Here is a 14,725-nt window from a genome sequence, read left to right as displayed (position 1 = left end):
AGTGTATATATGTTCTAGCATGTGTATAATAGCATCATTAGTATTTTTATTAGGCCTGAATCCAAACTGGCAGGGGTTGAGTATGTTTTGGGAGATAAGGTAGGAGTAGATTCGTTTATGAATTAATTTTTCGAAGATTTTTGAGAGAGGGTGTAAGTTGGATATTGGCCTATAGTTATTCAACTCTGTTTGGTCTCCTCCTTTGTGGATCGGGGTGACCCTTGCTATTTTGAGTACTGTAGGGAAGGTGGAGGATTCAATGGATTTGTTAAAGAGTGTTGCAATGATTGGAGATAGCACTTGTGACACTTTTTTGTATATAAAGGGTGGTAAGGTACTTAAATCTCCTGCCTTGTTTTTTAGTGCATTGATAATAAGGGAGACTTCGTATGGGTTAGTCGGAGCTAGGAACAGTGTGTTCGGGTAGTTGCCGGTGAGGTAGTCATTTGGTGGGGTATCTGAGCTTGGGATTTTATTGGCAAGGTTTTGTCCTATAGTGGAGAAGAAATCATTGAGTCTGTTTGCTGTTTCTGTTGGTGGGAGTTGGGGTTCATCTGATTTTGCTAATTTTATTTCGCTATTTCGTGATATCTTTTTTGTTCCCAGAATTTTTGATAGGGTTTTCCAGGTCTTTTTTATATCACCTCGTAAGTTGGATAATCTGTTCTCATAATACAATTTTTTTGCCCTTCTTATCAGGCTGGTTAGGATTGACGAGTAACGTTTTGTTTGGTCTCTGGTTATGTGACCCATTCTGTACTGCTTTTCATATTGGTGTTTTGTATTTATGGATTTGAGAATGCTGGGTGTTAGCCAGGGACTGTTCAGTCTCTTTGCTGTCATCTGTTTAGTTTTTTTAGGGCAGTGCTTGTTATAGAGGTATTGGGTCTTTTTTAGAAAATTATTAATACATTCATCAATATCTGTATAGATTTCTAGCTCAGTGTGCCAATCAATGTTTGCTAATGCTGTTGTGAAGTTATTAATGGCTGCCTCATTGTGAAGTCTGAAGGTGACTTTAGTAGTGTCTTGGGGTAGTTTACCAAGAGTTGTTATGAGGAAAGTAGGGTAGTGGTCTGTGGTATTATCTGTAATTATGCCTGATTTTAAAGAGGATATGGTGTTGGTCCAGATGTGGTCAAGTAGGGAAACACTAGTCTCTGTAACTCTTGTAGGTTTTGTTACTGCTGGTAGTAACATACAGTTACTCATCGTGTTTGTGAATTCAGTAACGTGTGGGTCCTGGTCTTGCAGGAGATTTATATTGAAGTCACCTGAGAGTAGTAAGTGATCTTTGTTCATGCGTGCATCAGTTATCATACTTCCTAGATTTTGACTAAATTGGCTAATGTTTGACTGTGGAACTCTGTAGATGTTTATCAATGTGAGAGGTTTTTGTAGGTATTTGGATTTGAATTTAGCTATTATATATTCCCCATGTTCATCCCTTGTGCAAGTATTAGTGATACATTCTAGTTGGTCTGAGTAGTATATGGCTGTGCCACCCCCTTGTTGGTCTGGCCTACAGTTGTGTATGGCTGTGTAACCAGGAATGGCATAGACATCTGTACTATCAGGCTTTAGCCAGGTTTCAGTTAGTGTAATGATGGACATATTGGCATGTAAGGAATTTAGTAATGCTATGAGGTCATCGTAATGCTTGCTTAAAGATCTGATATTGTAGTTAAAGATAGTTATGTTGTTGTTGGCACTGAGAAGTGCCTTTGATTGTTCTGCAGTGTAGTAATTACAGTAACTGTTTGATTCATTTAAGTCATTAAATAAGAGGTTGGTATCAGGATCAATGCTTGTAATCATAAGATTTGTAGTGAATTTATAGTTAGAATTAAGTATAAAACAAAGTAAATAGTCTTAAGCTAAAAAAGAGCACCTGAATTATTTAACAAATGTAAAATAATGAGCTAAGGGACTAATACAAATAAAGTGATGATCATATAATAGTGCTTGGGAATATGATAGTAGGTAGTACTATAAAGGTAATTTTTTAAAGTTAGACTTATAGTTTAAAATTATAATAAAAAGGGACTAATATAGGTTGTGGTGAACAACAAAGTGGTAATCAAATAAATGAGCTTTGGAATATAATGGCAAAATTGTGAGCTATTTACTATGGCTGGACACCACCTGCAAGAAGCCATTGTCACATAATTCTATAAACTGGCCAGAAAATTATTGCCTTCATTGTCGCATAACTATCCATTGTGCAATCGCAAAAAAAAAAAAAAAAAAAAAAAAAAAAAAAAAAAAAAAAAAAAAAAAAAAAAAAAGCAATTGCAACTTGTATAATTACTACCAATTCAGAGTCATGTACTTACATATCTGTTATATCTATGTGACTCTGATGGGTTAGTCTTATACCCCTTAAAGAATATCTTATCATTTCACATACACTTTTTAAATTACACCAAAGTGGTTGGGCCACTTACCTTTTATATCCTACCTCTCTCCCCCCTCCCACCCTTTTCCAAAATTTCTATCCTTACCCATCCTTCTTCCTTAACCATCTCACCAAAGCTCTGGTCTGGACAAGAACAAGAACAAGGTACCCCGAGTTTTGTACAGCTCTCAACTGAACAATTATTTAAGTGTATTATTGTAAGTGCTTTTGTAAGTGTACTTTTGGGGTCTGAAATGGAGTAATCTAATTTACATTATTCCTTATGGGAACAAATTCGTTCGGTAACGGCACTCGAATTATGTATGAAACTCAGGGTACCACTGTATCAAGAAAGAGTATCAGGTCATGATTAATATTATAGTTTATTGTCCTGTATATGAAGTAAGCACAGTTGTATGAGTGAATGTTACATATATTAACCCTTTCAGGGTCCACAGGCCTTCTCAGAGACTTGTTCTCAGGGTCCCCCAAATTTCAAAAAAAAAAAAAAAAATTTTCTTGTGAAAAGATAGAGAATCTTTTCCCAATCATAATGACACCAAACGTATGAAATTTGATGGAAAACTTACAGAATTATGCTCTCGCGAAGTTAGCGGTCTCGACGATGTTTACACATCGCGATTTTGCCCACTTTGAGCCCTATTTTCAGCCAATTCCAATGTACTAGAACTCCATTTTTTCTATCAAATGAGTACAAGAAATCACCAATTTACCGATTTCAACTATCCAATATTGTGGTCAGAATTTAGCAATTTTGCCAATTTCACACAAATTTCAAAAGATGCCAATTTCCAAATAGGGTCCAGAATAAAAAAGAAAGACATTCCTGGCACTAAAATAACATTTCCTCTGTTCATTAGTCATGTCCCCACGCCCCTCTTATATTTCTTTTGCTTTCCACTTTGAATTTTTATTCTCACAAAAAAAAATAAGATTTACTGTTATGCAGACTACTGCATTAGTGTAGAAATGGTATAAATAATATCGGCGCACTTGTGAAAGAATATTAGACTCACCAGTTGACATGTATTGGATGCATAGCATGATTTGTTTACTTTTGAACTTTGGTAAAAATCGAACATTTCTGCTACTTTGAGCTCAATTTCAAGGTACTTTTCATTGTAAAACCAGTCAAAATCATCTCAATTTCTGTAATATGTCTTCCATTCTATACAATGAGACCAGGAAAACTAGAATACAACAATAAATACCATACGAAAATATAGTGCAAAGTCGCTGTTTTAATCCAAAAACACGGTCGGAGTTTTTTTTTCTCATTACGTACTGTGTGCTGCAGGATTTTTTTTTATGCTGCACACTCTGACCAAATAAACTCATTCTTTCATATGTAGGCCTACTAGCTTTCTCTCACTAGATTTGAAGGCGCTAGAATTTATGCGTACTAGTACGTCGGCCTAGGAAAGGTTGGAGAGAGGGGGTAAAGGAGGTTTTGTGTGCGAAGGGCTTGGACTTCCAGCAGGCATACGTGAGCATGTTTGATAGGAGTGGAGACAAATGGATTTTAATACTTGACGTGCTGTTGGAGTATGAGCAAAGTAACATTTATGAAGGGATTCAGGGAAACCGGCAGACTGGACTTGAGTCCTGGAGATGGGAAGTACAGTGCCTGCACTCTGAAGGAGGGGTGTTAATGTTGCAGTTTAAAAACTGTACTGTAAAGCACCCTTCTGGCAAGACAGTGATGGAGTGAATGATGGTGAAAGTTTTTCTTTTTTGGGCCACCCTGCCTTGTGGGAATCAGCCATTGTGTTAATAAAAATAAAATAGTACGTCATGGACACTGGCGCGTAAGCCATACTAGTACGGCCAAAACCCTGAAAGGGTTAAGTAGGCTTATGTTTCTGGTAAGTTGGGAAGTGTGTTGTCTGGCAATATAAAGAGTAATCATTTATACTTCTGCTTTTTGCTGTGTTATTATTGGCTTAAAGCGATTTGCTGTATGTAGTTGATCCCAAGGCAAAAATAGCGTAGGTGAGGTAGGGATAGATTAGAGAGTAGTATAATGTGAGTAGATCTGTTTGAGGTATATAGTAGCATATCTTGGAGAAGATGCCAACTGTTTTGGATACTTTATTTTTTGTAGTGTGTGTTGGAGTCAAAAAACAGACCTAGAAATTTTTCTTCATTTTGTCTGGCAATGGGAGAACCATTACTTAAAACATTTAGTTGGACCATACCCCCGGCCGGGATTGAACCCGCGGTCATAGAGTCTCAAAACTCGCGACGGGCTGGAGTTTTGAGACTCTATGACCGCGGGTTCAATCCCGGCCGGGGGTATGGTTTGTTTGCAATCGTGTCATTACGATTTCTTGAGTCATTTAGTTGGACATTTGCTGTTCTGTTGCCAAACATCACGTGTAACTCAAGCACCTGGAGTTGGCATAGTGAACAGTAAGTGCACGGTGCATGTATGGTGTATAGCACATACATAAGAGAAAATTAAAAAAGTACCGTATGAACAATTTGTAAGTAAATTGTTTTTTCAAACAAGAAATAATTAGTGCAATGAACACCAAATATCCTGTAAATATGGCCAGAAAATGCATAATCATATGTGCATGTTTTGAAAAGAAGAAAAAAGAAAGAAATGGCCAATAATATTAATTGCAAGCATGCAAGATGCAACAATGTTGCCATATGTGGATCACTTTTGGAAATTATAAACAACTATTCTTTGGTAAGTTTTAACCCAAGTTACATATTTTTAACACGTAAGATTGGGGCCAATTTTTGGGTAAAAAAAATTCCAAAAATATTTTGTCACTACAATACAATTTAATTTTACCCCTGCTGGTAGTTTAACCCTTTCAGGGTTATTTTTTCTTATGAAAATGTTAGGAATATTTTTCTGAGTGTTTTAAGCTTAAAAAAAAATTTTTGTCATCAGTACTTACCGAGGTATAGAGCCGCAAAGTTTGCAGAAAGTGATGTGCGTACGGCAACAGCGGCAACTGCCACCCACCCGGTATTCTTTTATTTACTCTAATTCAAAAGTTTCTTGCATTTTTCAATATTTTTATTTTCCAAGTAACTTATGTGCTTGGTATATATTGCTTGAATGAGAGTCTTCCTTTGAATAAAATCAAGGACTCATCAATAACAAGCTTCCTGAAGGGATAAAAATACATGCAGCACTTTTGTTTCAGGTACATAAACACATTTCTGATCTTATATAACCTGTCAGTTCTGTCAGGCCTGGTTTTGTCTGAAAAGTGTAGCATACGTAACAGTACATGTATCAGGAAACGATTGACACCTATAATGTCACTAAAACCTGGAGTTGAAATCAGGCGTTCTGTTGCCCAGTATGTGGTGACAGTGTGCTTATACACATGTGGCATAAGCATTATTGTGGCAAAAAACAGGTACATCTCTGCCACAGTTGTCTCCTTCCACTGGTGTAGCCGTGATTTTGGTGAGAGAATTGTATTTGTCATGGTGTAATCATAGTATGTGTTTGTTTCCCTGACAATGATGTCCATCAGGGGTTCATCGAAGAATAACTCAAAGCAGTCCAGTTCACTAGCATTGTTCCCAAGTGGACATGATGGCTTTATTCCACTTTGTGCTTCATCAAAGTCATGGGGACTGGGAACAAACTCGTCACCGTCCTGCCAATCCCATATGCGGTCTGCTGGTGGGTTCTGGATATTGTACCGTGGTTGTGGTTGTGCAGGTTGTGGGAGTGTGGGGTCGGGTGAGGCTGGTTGTTGTGCAGAGTCATCAGCGTGGGTAGTAGCGTGGCCCGCTGCTGGTGCCACATGGGCCGTGCCACCATCACTATCACCACCACCGCCTGCTCCCTCACTCACATCATTCATACCCATCGTAACAATATCGTCATCTTCACTACCAGGTCATGGTGTAGGGCCACGGGATGTGCTCCCAGAGTTTCTCCTTCCCCTTGGAACAGCATATGAAACACTACCAGACCGCATGCTACGTCGTACATACTGCCGCTTCGCTGGGGAATATTCACCCTCACTGTCACTAGAACTGCTTTCAATGACCTTGAAATCACTATCACTACCACATTCACTGCTAACATCTGGGTGTTGTACACGACCAAATAGTTTCCTCTTTCGTCCTGGTACAGGCGAACATGAACGTGAACAAGCTGGCCCAGCACCAGAGGTGGAAGGTTGTGGGTCATCTGGGTTTTCATCACTAATTATGTTATCCTGGGCACTTTTTCCGGTCACACTCACTTCAAAACCCTGGAATTCACTGTCACTGACATTTTCATCGCTGTTAGAGCTATCGCTTGGGAACAAAAGACCTCCAATCCGCCGAGGAGTGAGGAACTTCTTACCGAGAGGCATGGTGAAAATGGACTAACAAGATAGCGTTCCCACAATGCACCGCTGGGTCCCAGATTTTTTCACAGGGTGCACACCGACCACTGAGACCCATTCTCTCTCATGTAGGCCTACCAGGCCTTTCCCGCTTGATTTGAAGCCGCTAGAATTTGTGCATATAAATACGTCAGAAACAGTGGCGTGTAAGATGTATTTATATGGCGTAAACAGTCAAAGGGTTAAATGTAAATATTTCTTATTTATAAATTAAAATGTAAATATTTCTTATTTATAAATTACATACATTGTTTAAGTGTGAATAAGTGTTAGTGGGTTCTGCTGCTGCCTCCACGACCACTATGTACGACTTCTCTCAGTGGCCCTTATAAACCCAACACCACCACCACCACCACTTACTCACATACATTATGACATACTGTATTTTATTCATTCTAGAGCATACATCATGTTTCTATGTTATTAATATTGTTTATTATGTCATATTAGATGAATTGTGATAGATAAATAAGCCGCAGAGATGATATTAGCGTCATATTGAAGCATAATAAACTCGCCTTCCTCTCGCATCCTACCTGTCTTCCATACACCAATAGAGTCAATAAAGGTAAGTGTGATGTTAAATGTTCATTTATCCATTTTATTAGTGCTTTATATTTATTTGTCATTGTTTTCTGTATGTATATCTACATGTATATTTAATATTTAAAAAAAATATTTTTTGTTAATACTTTTGGCCGTCTGAAATGGATTAATTGGATTTCCATTATTTCTTATGGGGAAAATTAATTCGGCTAACAGCAAAATCAGTTAAAGGCAAGCTCTCTGGAACGGATTAATGCCGTTCCCCGAGGGGTCCACTGTACATTATTCCAATCGACCAAATTCTTAGCCATTTCACTAGTATTCCTTCCATTTTATCGACTGAGCACAAGAAATCACCCAGTCAACTGTTTCAACTACCCAATAAAGTGATTGGAAATTGGTAATTTGGCCAATTTAACACAAAGTTTAAAATATTCCTGTTTCAAAATAGGGTCCAGAATAAACAAAATGTAGACATTCCTGGCACTAAACTAAATTTTCTCTGTTCATTAGTTATGTTTTCAGGCTTTACAAATGAATTCCATTTTGATTTTTTATTCACATAATGAATTTTCATTCAAACCAAAAAATGGATGATTTACTGTTATGCAATATTGTAATAATTGTATAAATAATATCACCACATTCGTGGAAGTATATCAGACCCAACAGTTGATGTGTATTTGACTCATGATGACATTTGTTTACTCTTGAACATTGGCAAAAATTGAGCGTTTCTGCTACTCTGAGCTCAGTTTCAAGCCATTTTCAGTAATAAAACCAATCAAAATCATATCTAATTCTGTAATATATCTTCCATTCTATCAAATGAGACCAAAAAATCACAAAAACAACTATAATAAACATACAAAACAACATTGCAAAGTCACTGTTTTAATCGAAAATCACGGTCTCAGTTTTTTTTTCTCTCTCATTATACACTGTGTGTTGCAGGATTTGTTTTATGTGCTGCACACTCACCACATAGATGTATTCTCTTATTTCTAGGGCCAAATTTACCGCTCAGAGCTCATCTGAGCGAGCTGAGCTCGTGGCGTAGAACTATGGTTTGGACCCAGAACTCAAAGCCATAGAACTATGGCAAAGACCCTGAAAGGGTTAAAGATTAAAACATAAAATCATTGAAGTTATGATTAAATAGGGATGTTCAATCTAACATGCACTTCAAGTTGCAAATAAGAACAACTTACCAGATCAAAAGGATATCTCAGATGAGACATGGTTAACACTGAAGCAAGCTTGAATAATGCCACAAAACCTGAAAAACAAGAGTAAAATATTACTACAAATTCCTCAAAAATTAAAACACAAGAGAATAAATCATTTAAATGCAGTAAAAGCAGGGGACTGACAATGTCCATTAACCCTTAAACTGTCCAAACGTAGATCTACGTTGACGTGCATAGTGCTCCAAACGTAGATCTGTGTCCAATTTTATATGCTTTCAAATGGAGAAAATAAAGGTCGGAGTGCTACACACGTCAACATAGATCTACGTTTGGACAGTTTAAGGCTTAAATCCAAATAATATTTAAAAAATAGCAAATGAGGCATTTAAGTATCTTACTAATACAGTACAAGAGGTGTGCCAAATCATCAGTATCACTGGGTATTGGCTAGTTTATGGTATCGGAAAAGGTAAACAATTGCTGATACAAGCCAACATTTTTATAAAAACGCTGTAATACACATGTACCTCAAAATACAGTAAACCCTCTCATTAACAGATTTTGGACAAAAAATTGGCAGGACAACTCTCATTAACAGATTTTGGACAAAAAATTGGCAGGAAAAAAGTAAATATCAGATATATTGGGCAAAACTCTGTAATTCCAGATTTTGTCTGTAGTGACAGAGTTTGGCTGTCTTCCAAAGAATTAGGCCAAGTCTGATGACTCAGACACTTGTCCTGCACAGGCCAAAGTGGCCACAACCAGGACTGTAGGCTACCTGTGCCTGTTTGTGCTCATGCATACACCCATTTTTCAGTCTCTAATTTTCCCTGGATGAGAGTGTTTTTGTTTGACTTTATTAGCATACCAAGTAAAATGCAATTAACAATGGTTTCTAAAGCAAGTGTTAATAATAATAATAATAATAATAATAATAATAATAATAATAATAATAATAATAATAATAATAATAATAATAATAATAATAACAAATTTATTTTGACATGATACATGGTTATACAAAGGAATATAATAGTTGGGTGTACATGCCTAAAGCCCCTTGTATGCAGAGCATTTTGGGTAAACTTAAATTAACTTAAGATTAATAAGGCAATAACAGATTATATGGTCATTAGATGAGTTACAATGAGCACAAAACAACTGAATATTATTAGGTAATGCTATATGGCTTTAATAAGTCTAGTAGAGAAGTTGGTGCCCCAGAGGTCTGATCGCTAAAGCTCTCGTTTCACACAGTAAGGGTCTGCGTTCGATTCCCAGCGCAGGTGGAAACATTGGGCATGTTTCTTTGCAATAGTTGTCTATATTCACCCATCACTGACCACTACCCCACCTTTCTCTTAACAAACATTAATAAACCACCACTGGAATACAACAAAGTTTCATTTAGACTCCATGACGAGGCCTCAATAAGTAACTTTGCAGCAGAGCTAGAGACGGTTGACTGGCCTACAGAATTCTCCAATGCAAATGGTATCGATGATTGGACAGATATATTTCTTAGCAAATTAGAGTACACAACATACATTGTCCTATAAAAACAAAACAGATTATGAATAAATGGCTAGGTTGCCCTTGGCTGACTAACAGCATACTAAGATCCACTGATAAGAAACACCAATATGAAAAGCAATATAGACAGGGCTTAATACACATAGATATTATTAAACACTATGCATCAGTTCTCACCAAAATAATAAAAAAATGCCAAATAATTGTACTACACCAGCAGATTCACTGAAACAAGAGGAGATATAAAAAAAAGACCTGGAAAACACTCACTCAGACTCTGGGCACCCACAAACTGAAAAAACTAGAGATATTGTCCTAACTAACCTGAACAAAACACCACTACAACCTATTGCTACAAATAACAAGATAAATTACTTCTTCTCAACCATAGGATCAAATCTCGCCGGTATAATCCCAGGTATCAACGCCCGAGCAACTGATTACTTAGATGGGAATTTCCTGACCACCCTCTATCTTGAACTGAGCCCACTGAAGTCACCACAATTATCAAGTCACTTTAAAATGAATCAGGGAATCTGTCACAAATCCCACCTTTATTATACAAGAGAGCTGCCCATGTCCTTTTGCATGTTATTTCATTACTTTATAACAAATCATTAGAAAATAGCACTTTCCTGACACTACTCAAGACAGCAAGGGTTACATTAATACACAAAGGTGGTAACCCCACAGATGTAAACAACTATAGGCCAATATCAAACTTACCATTACTATCCAAAATCTTCGAGAAACTCGTGCACAAGAGATTATATTCATTTATAACAGCACAAAGGATACTCAACCCCTGCCAATTTGGCTTCAGAAAAAATAAAAGCACAAACAATGCAATTATAAAAATGGTAGATCTGCTTTACACAGCACTGGAAAATAAGGAATATCCATTAGGACTTTTTATTGACCTAAGGAAAGCTTTTGACACAGTAGACCACGGCATCCTACTCCACAAACTTGACCATTATGGTATAAGAGGCCATGCATTTGCATATTTCAAATCCTACCTTACTAATAGGTATCAGCATGTCACCATTAAAGACACAACTTCATCAACACGACCACTTGATACTGGAGTGCCACAGGGAAGTGTCCTTGGTCCCCTGCTCTTCCTCTTATACATACATCAACGATCTTCCCAACATATCACAACACCGGAAACCAATTCTCTTTGCTGACGACACGACTTATGTCATCCCCCACCCAAATCTTGTCACCCTCAGCACCATTGTTAACGAGGAGCTACTAAAAATATCTACTTGGATGACAGCCAATAAACTTAAACTTAACACTGACAAAACCTTCTATATTACGTTTGGTAACAGAGCAGGTGTTGCACAACTTAACATTAAGATCGACAACATTCTTATTGCCAGACATAATGTGGGCAAATTCCTGGGCCTACACCTCAATAGCAACCTGAAATTCAGCACCCATATCCAATGCATAACAAAAAAAGTATCCAAAACGGCTGGGATCCTCTCCAAAATATGCTACTACGTGCCATAATCAGCCCTTCTCACACTGTACTATTCACTCATCTATCCCTACCTCACAAGTAGGCTTTTATATTTGTGCTTGAGGATCAGCAGCAGCAACACACCTAAAGCCAATAATAACCCTACAGAAAGCCACAGTAAGAATTATCATGCAATCCAATACTAGGCAACAACCCCCCCCCCCACTCTTCAAAGATCTAAACTTACTCAGTGTGCAGAACATCCACACTTACTACTTTGCAACCAACATTTACAAAACCATAAATTCCAATATTAACCCTGAACTAAAACACTTTCTTGATAGTTGTGACAAGACCCACAGGCACAACACCAGGCACAAAAATCTCTGACCTTCCTTGTGTCTGGCTAAACCTATACAAAAATTCAATGTACATTAAGGGGCCTAAAATCTGGAACTCCATTCCTGAAAACTCTAGAACTGCAGACATAACCATCACTTTCAAAACTACCTTTAAAAACATCTTATCTCCCTGACACTCCACAGTCAGCTAATACACGAAAACCACCTGTTCTCTTACATCTTGCACACATAAAAAACAAACTAGACCTACTTTCGATATCTATGATTCCCCCCAATTTACACTCACCCTCACCCAAATGACTATAAACATAAAATTTTGAATAAAGTTACTGCCTAACAAATCTTAAACTAGTCATAAGTTCGTCTGAGATACTCCAATATATGAGCTTTAACCCTTTGACTGTTTTGGCCGTATATATACGTATTATAAGCCAGTGTTTTGGACATGTTTATACTCAATAATTCTAGCGGCTTCAAATCAAGCAGGAGAAAGCTGGTAGGCCCACAGGTGAGAGAACAAATTTCAAACGCATGTACAACAAATTTCCAAGAAAATCTCCAAGATAGTAGGCATACTATCGAAGATAAGAAAATAAGAACATAAGAAAAGAGAAACACTGCAGCAGGCCTGTTGGCCCATACTAGGCAGGTCCTTCACAAATCCATCCCACTAATGAATATTTGCCCTCATAAGAACATAAGATCATAAGAAATAAGGAACACTGCAACAGGTCTACTGGTCTTTGTGAGGCAGCTCCAATACTCCCCACCGGCTTAAGCCAATGCCTTGACCTAGTGAGGTCAGGCACATCACTAAAGGGATTAGCACTGCGTCAGACCTAGTAGCTAGTCAAGTTCATTTCACACCCACCCACACCCACCCATAAGACCATAAGAATATAAGAAAGAAGGAACACTGCAACAGACCTACTGTCCCATGCGGAGCAGGTCCATGTCCCCCCTGGATAAGACCAATGACCCCCCCGGATTATCCCAATGACCCACCCAGTCTGGTCATCCCCATTCATGGATGGAGCACTGTACCAGACCCAGCAGCACAAGTTAGTCAGGTCCAACTCACACCCACTCATGTATTTATCTAACCTATTTTTAAAACTACACAACGTTTTAGCCTCAATAACTGTACTCGGGAGCTTGTTCCACTCATCCACAACTCTATTACCAAACCAGTGCTTTCCTATATCCTTCCTGGATCTGAATTTTTCCAACTTGAAACCATTGCTGCGAGTCCTGTCTTGGCTGGAAATTTTCAGCACACTATTTACAATCCCCCTTTATTTATTCCTGTTTTCCATTTATACACCTCGATCATATCCCCCCTAATTCTACACCTTTCGAGAGAGTGCAGATTCAGGGCCCTCAGTCTATCCTCATAGGGAAGATTTCTGATACAAGGGATCATCTTTGTCATCCCCCTTTGTACGTTTTCCAGAGCATTTATATCCATTCTGTAATACGGTAACCAGAACTGAGCAGCATAGTCTAAATGAGGCCTAATCAAGGATATATAAAGTTGAAGAACAACCTGAGGACTTCTATTATTTATACTTCTAGATATGAAGCCAAGAATTCTGTTAGCTTTATTGCGAACACTAATGCACTGCTGTCTTGGTTTTAGATTACTGCTAACCAGAACTCCTAAATCCTTTTCGCAACTGGTAGTATTAAGATCTACATTATTTAGTTTATATGTGGCATGGTTATTTAACTGTCCAACATTTAGAACTTTGCATTTGTCAATATTAAACTGCATCTGCCACTTCTCCGACTATTACTAATAGGTATCAGTATGTTACCATTAAAGACACAGCATCAACAACACGGCCACTTGATACTGGAGTTCCGCAGGGAAGTGTCCTTGGTCCCCTGCTCTTCCTCGTATACATCAACGATCTTCCAAACATATCCCAACACCTAAAACCCATTCTCTTTGCTGACGACACGACTTATGTCATCTCTCACCCTAATCTTGCCACCCTCAACACCATTGTTAACGAGGAGCTGATCAAAATATCGACTTGGATGACAGCCAATAAACTTACGCTTAACACTGACAAAACCTACTATATTATGTTTGGTAGCAGAGCAGGAGATGCACAAATTAACATTAAGATCGACAACACTCTAATTACCAGACATAATGAGGGCAAATTCCTAGGCCTATACCTTGACAACAACCTGAATTTCAGCACCCATATCCAACACATAACCAAAAAAGTATCCAAAACAGTTGAGATCCTCTCCAAGATACGATACTACGTGCCGCAAAATGCCCTTCTCACACTATACCACTCACTTATTTATCCATACCTCACCTATGCTATTTGTGCTTGGGGATCAACTGCAGCAACACACCTAAAGCCAATAATAACCCAACAAAAAGCTGCAGTAAGAATAATCACTAAATCCCATCCCTAGCAACACCCCCCCCCCCCACTCTTCATAGATCTAAACTTACTCCCTGTTCAGTACATCCACACTTACTACTGTGCAATCTACATCTACAGGACCTTAAACTCCAATATCAACCTTGACCTAAAACGCTTTCTTGATAGTTGTGACAGAACCCACAGGCATAACACCAGACACAAACATCTCTACGACATTCCCCGTGTCCGACTAAACCTTTACAAAAATTCAATGTATGTCAAAGGCCCTAAAATCTGGAACACCCTACCTGAGAACTCTAGACCTGCAGACACATTCATCACCTTTAAAACTACCATTAGAAAACATCTTATCTCCCTGATAAACCCCATCAACTAACTACACGAATACCACCTGGTGGTTCACACTTACACTCA

At 38.1% G+C, this 14,725-nt stretch overlaps 1 protein-coding gene across 1 annotated transcript in view; it reads right to left on the bottom strand.

Moving 5' to 3' along the window:
- Positions 1-14,725, bottom strand: part of LOC128699918 (uncharacterized) — a 321,982-nt gene that overhangs the window by 293,578 nt on the left and 13,679 nt on the right. Inside the window, exon 2 of the mRNA XM_070102480.1 lies at positions 8,553-8,620. Coding sequence (XP_069958581.1) covers positions 8,553-8,582 — 30 coding nt within the window. The 5' untranslated portion in view covers positions 8,583-8,620. The remainder of the gene's footprint in view (positions 1-8,552; positions 8,621-14,725) is intronic.

Source organism: Cherax quadricarinatus, chromosome 81 (genome assembly GCF_038502225.1).
Source record: "Cherax quadricarinatus isolate ZL_2023a chromosome 81, ASM3850222v1, whole genome shotgun sequence".
Lineage (NCBI taxonomy): Eukaryota > Metazoa > Arthropoda > Malacostraca > Decapoda > Parastacidae > Cherax > Cherax quadricarinatus.
This window is presented reverse-complemented; position numbering and strand designations above follow the sequence as displayed.